General features: G+C 51.2%; 1 protein-coding gene across 1 annotated transcript in view; it reads left to right on the forward strand.

Annotated features, from left to right (window-relative positions):
- Positions 1–4,390, forward strand: part of Pex14 (peroxisomal biogenesis factor 14) — a 137,670-nt gene that overhangs the window by 128,302 nt on the left and 4,978 nt on the right. Inside the window, exons 6-7 of the mRNA XM_028757816.1 lie at positions 2,090–2,192; positions 3,349–3,446. Of these exons, the coding sequence (XP_028613649.1) occupies positions 2,090–2,192; positions 3,349–3,446 (201 nt within the window). The remainder of the gene's footprint in view (positions 1–2,089; positions 2,193–3,348; positions 3,447–4,390) is intronic.

Consider the following 4,390-nt stretch of genomic DNA (forward strand, 5'->3'; position numbering starts at 1 on the left):
TCCTTCCTTCCTTCCTTCCTTCCTTCCTTCCTTCCTTCCTTCCTTCCTTCCTTCCTTCCTTCCTTCCTTTCTTTCTTTCTTTCTTTCTTTCTTTCTTTCTTTCTTTCTTTTTTTGGACTCTACTGAATTCCCAGGCTGGCAGTGTAACTTTCAGCACATGAAATTTGTTTAAACCTTGCGTTCTTAGATTCTTAGTTTTTTACTTCATACAATAGCTAATGACAGTGTTATGGCAGAATATAACTCTTCAGGGTAGTGCCTGTTGCCAGAATAAGAAATTCCTGTGCAGAAATTCAGAAGCAAAGTGTGGCAGGCCTGGAACTTCCCCCCTCTGAGCTGCTGTGGAACCCTTTGTAGGGTAATAACTCACACTGTGGGACAGCCTTTCTCAGGCCACTAGCAGCAGACAGGCACTAACACAGAGTTCACGAGTACCAAGGTCCTGTGAGCAGGTCCTGATTGTCTCATCACAGTGACAACCCGCCTCCCCACCCCCACAGAACAGAACGTGTGGCACCTTGGTTCAGATATGACACAGAGATTGTCGCCTGCTTCCATGGAGCTCTGGCCACCAGCCTGTGTTTTACAAAGGAAGGAAACATTGAAATGTTGGTCACAATGGTGACGTGTCTTCAGCATGTTAGTAGTATTCTTTAAGTTTAGAAAAAGTGGGCTGTCTTGTGTCTGTACACAGACTTAGCCGGGGCCGCAGCGGTTCTCTGCGCTCATGGGCTCTGGCCTCAGGGATGGGGGGTAGCTGGCTATGCAACTGAGAATTTCTTGACTTTTATACTTTGGAAACGTCAGGCTGCAGTTGATGAGTTTCGCTCAGTTGTGGGTAATAACTCACACTGTGGCTGCAAAGCACTTTGCAGAATAGAAACGGCTTCTGTGCAGATGCTAAACGAGGAGCTTCGCTCTGAGTCTCTCTTGAAATGAGTTCTCCCACAAACCCCTGTGAGACCTACTTTTCTTCTCTAGAGCAGAACCTGCAATGGAGAACAGTCCCTCTTTTTACCTGTCTGGGATCCAAATAGACCTAAGAACCTAAGTTCCCTCTGGGCAGCACCTGCCAGGCTCGAGTGCTTAGCTGAAGTAGTGTGCTCTAGGGTTGATGTGGACCTTGCCCCCTAGATTAGGGACCTGGTTGGTCTCAGGGTCCCAAACTGCATGGTGGCAAAGGACAAGTTCTCCCTTCCATTCTAACACCTACTGCCTCCAGCCCTTGTTGTACATCTGCGTCCCAAGCCCTACAGTTGTGCCCCCGCCTTCCTAATGATGGCACCCTTGTTTGGTGGTTCTGCAGTCACCAGCCTTGGCTTTCTGTGTTCCCTGGGGCAGATTCTTCACTGCCCTACCTTTCAGTTCTGGGAGGACATAGGCTGTTTTGGCTGTTTTTCTGTGAAGGCCGCGCCTTCTGATGTTTAGAAGAATCCAAGGTGACCTCTGTATTTGGCATTTAATGTGTCTCCACCGTGGGACATCACCGATCCCGGAAGTCTGTTGATTTTCCTCTGACTTCTCCAGTAATGCTGTGTTTACTCAGATCTAAGACTGTTTCTGGATGGGTGAGGCAGTTTGTTTCATTCACAAAGTTGAAGTGTGAAAGATTCAGAAAGGGTGCGGTGAGAAGCTGCCTAGCTCTCCTCCCCAGAAGCCATCACCAGGGTCAGTTTCTGGCGTATCCTTCTGCAGTCTCTCCTTAGAACTTTTGAAATAGAATTTAAAAGCCTCACAGGAATATGTATCTAAGGAAAGTAAGAGAAAGTAATAAGGCCTCCCTCACACAGGGAGGCATTCCCAAGGCTTGGGGGTTAGCTCAGAGATGGTGCCTATCCCCCCCCCGCCCCCCCACCCCCAACCCCAGCCACACCTGGAGGCTCACTTCCTTTTTGGTCTTAGTCCTTGTTCGTGAAAGTTCTTACCAGTCTGGGATCTCACTCAGTCTGGTCACTTTTTCAAGCACTTTGTTTCTAGTATGGAGAGTGCAGCTCTTCTGTCCAGTAACCTACAGAAGATCAGGGCAAATTGGGTGGTGGGATTTAAGAAACTGGTGTTGGCCACCTTCTCACCTGACCACTTCTTGCAGAAGTACCTGCTGCCCCTCGTCCTGGGAGGCCGAGAGGACAGGAAGCAGCTGGAGAGGATGGCAGCGAGTCTCTCGGAACTGAGTGGCAGCGTGGCCCAGACAGGTAAAGATTAATGACTCCATCAAGTCACCCCTCAAAGCGTCCTAACGCAGCCCCTCTTCGGCCCCTCCCTCTCCCTCGTCTCCACTCTGTGGTGACTTCATTTATCTGCTCTGAGAATCTGTTCACATTTGCAAATGAAGCCGCCGTCATTTCGGTTTAATTTGAAATTGCTTGTTTACTGTCGGCGCGGCCTCAATTAATTATGTTTTACGGAAAGGCTCCCAACCTCAGAATATTAATAAGGGGAATAAAATGACAGCCTTTCTAAGGGCTGTAAAGTTCATTTTTAATTTCTGCTTCTATGAGGTTTTCAGGGGGGTTTTCAGTGATTTTCCCCCTTCCCTCGAAGAATCCGATGCAGGGTCAAGAGAGTCTGTAATTACTGTGGCTCCCAGGACCCCTGCCACCTCCCCTGTTACCGACTCCACACGGATGGCACTCAGTACCTGCTGCCCCAGTGATGGCCCAGATTAGCTGGGACCTGTTGTGGCAGAGGTGGCTCTTCTCCTTATGAACTTGTTTGCTAAGTGGGAGTTGGGAATCTAACCCTCGAGGCAGGCAGGAGAGCCACCTGTCCCAGGCAGGAGGCTCTGTCCCTCGCTGGCATCTGTGCAGAGCTGTCTGGACTCTAACTCATCTGTCCCATGAACCATTGCTCTCCTAGGAATCGGGGACATAGTAGTCACAGGCCTCAACAGGTCACATGGAGGTGGGGCCTCGGCGCATCCTCAGTGGGTAGGGACTCGTGGTTTCCCATTCCTGGATAAGGCAGAGAGACCCGAGCCTCAGCCCTCCAGGAACTGAAGCTACCCTAGAGCACCCAAGGACACTGAGGCCAGTGAGATGGATGATCAGAGCATGCTGGGTGCAGGAGACCCAGGCACGGCACAGCACAGCCTGGCATAATTAGAGGGGAGAGGTCTGGACGGATACACTGTTGACCACAGACAGGCACACAATGGAAAGATGAAGTAGAAACAGCAGAGGCTACACATGGAGCGGGTGGATCACCCCAGGCACAGATAAATTATGTGGGTGTGGGGGCAGGGGCCCGCAGATACATTCCACATAGCAGGGAGTCGAGCAGCTTGCAGGTGTGTGGGCGAGGAGGGAACCTTGGGTGCTGACTTACCAGACACGACACTTTCTTCCCTAGTGACTCAGGTACAGACAACACTGACCTCTGTCCAAGAGCTACTGAGACAGCAGCAGCAGAAGATCCAGGAGCTAGCCCACGAGCTGGCCGCTGCCAAGGTACTTTGGACCCTTAGGTCCCCAGGCCAGAGTCTGGTCACTTAGCTCTAAGCCTGATGATCCTTCATGACTGTATACTTACTGTCTTCTGTGTGCCTGACTGCCCTTCATTTTCAGTGTTCTATTATAGGGTCACACCTTGGGCTGTCACTGTCCACCCATTAAAGAAGGGGACACCACTGTGTTGGTGTAGCAGTTAACTAGTAAGAACAACCTTCATGTCTCCATGCCACCTCTTGACAGCAGGGAGGAAGAGCTACCTCCTACTGATGAACCTTTGATGGCAGGCATGCCCCTGCAGGCTGGGTTGTAGGTCACAGCCAGGCCAGGGAGGGGTCCAGGCAGCAGAGGGGAAGTGTGCCATAGGCAGTTTTCTAGTTCACACTCTGCCTAAGGTGCGGGGCTCACTTGCAGTGGGGTCAGATAATCTGAAAGGAAATAGAACCAACTAAGGTTGACAACAGTGCTGTCCACGCCTCACTGCCCAGATCTGAAGCAGTCTGCTCAGCAGCAGGCTGCAGGACCAGCCCTCAATCTCCATTTGCTAGCCCTCTGACCACAGGTGAGCACTTACAGCTTCGTGGGTCTGTGTAAACTGGAGCTGTGTCCGATGCCTGTCTTGGTACACTTACTGTTCATGTGCTTGATGGTACACTTACGGTTCATGTGCTAGATGGTAGTGCCTGGTACCTGCCAGAGCTCTGACAGTGTCATCCCTGAGGCATCATCCTGCCAGGGTCTGGGCAGCAGCATCTGTTGGCTCCATAGGCTCCTCTGTAGGTCCCCACCTGAGCTGCTCCTAGGGATGTTGACCTTGGGCATGGCTGGACTGAAAATCCAGGAACCTGAACATCTCTGCACTTCTAGTAGAGCCTAGGGTCCCTGAGAACCCCTCCTAGCATCCTCTCCATCTCATTCACACACAGGCCCCAGCATCCTCTCCA

The sequence above is a fragment of the Grammomys surdaster genome, unplaced genomic scaffold (genome assembly GCF_004785775.1).
Source record: "Grammomys surdaster isolate TR1022 unplaced genomic scaffold, NIH_TR_1.0 126185, whole genome shotgun sequence".
NCBI classification, from domain to species: Eukaryota; Metazoa; Chordata; class Mammalia; order Rodentia; family Muridae; genus Grammomys; species Grammomys surdaster.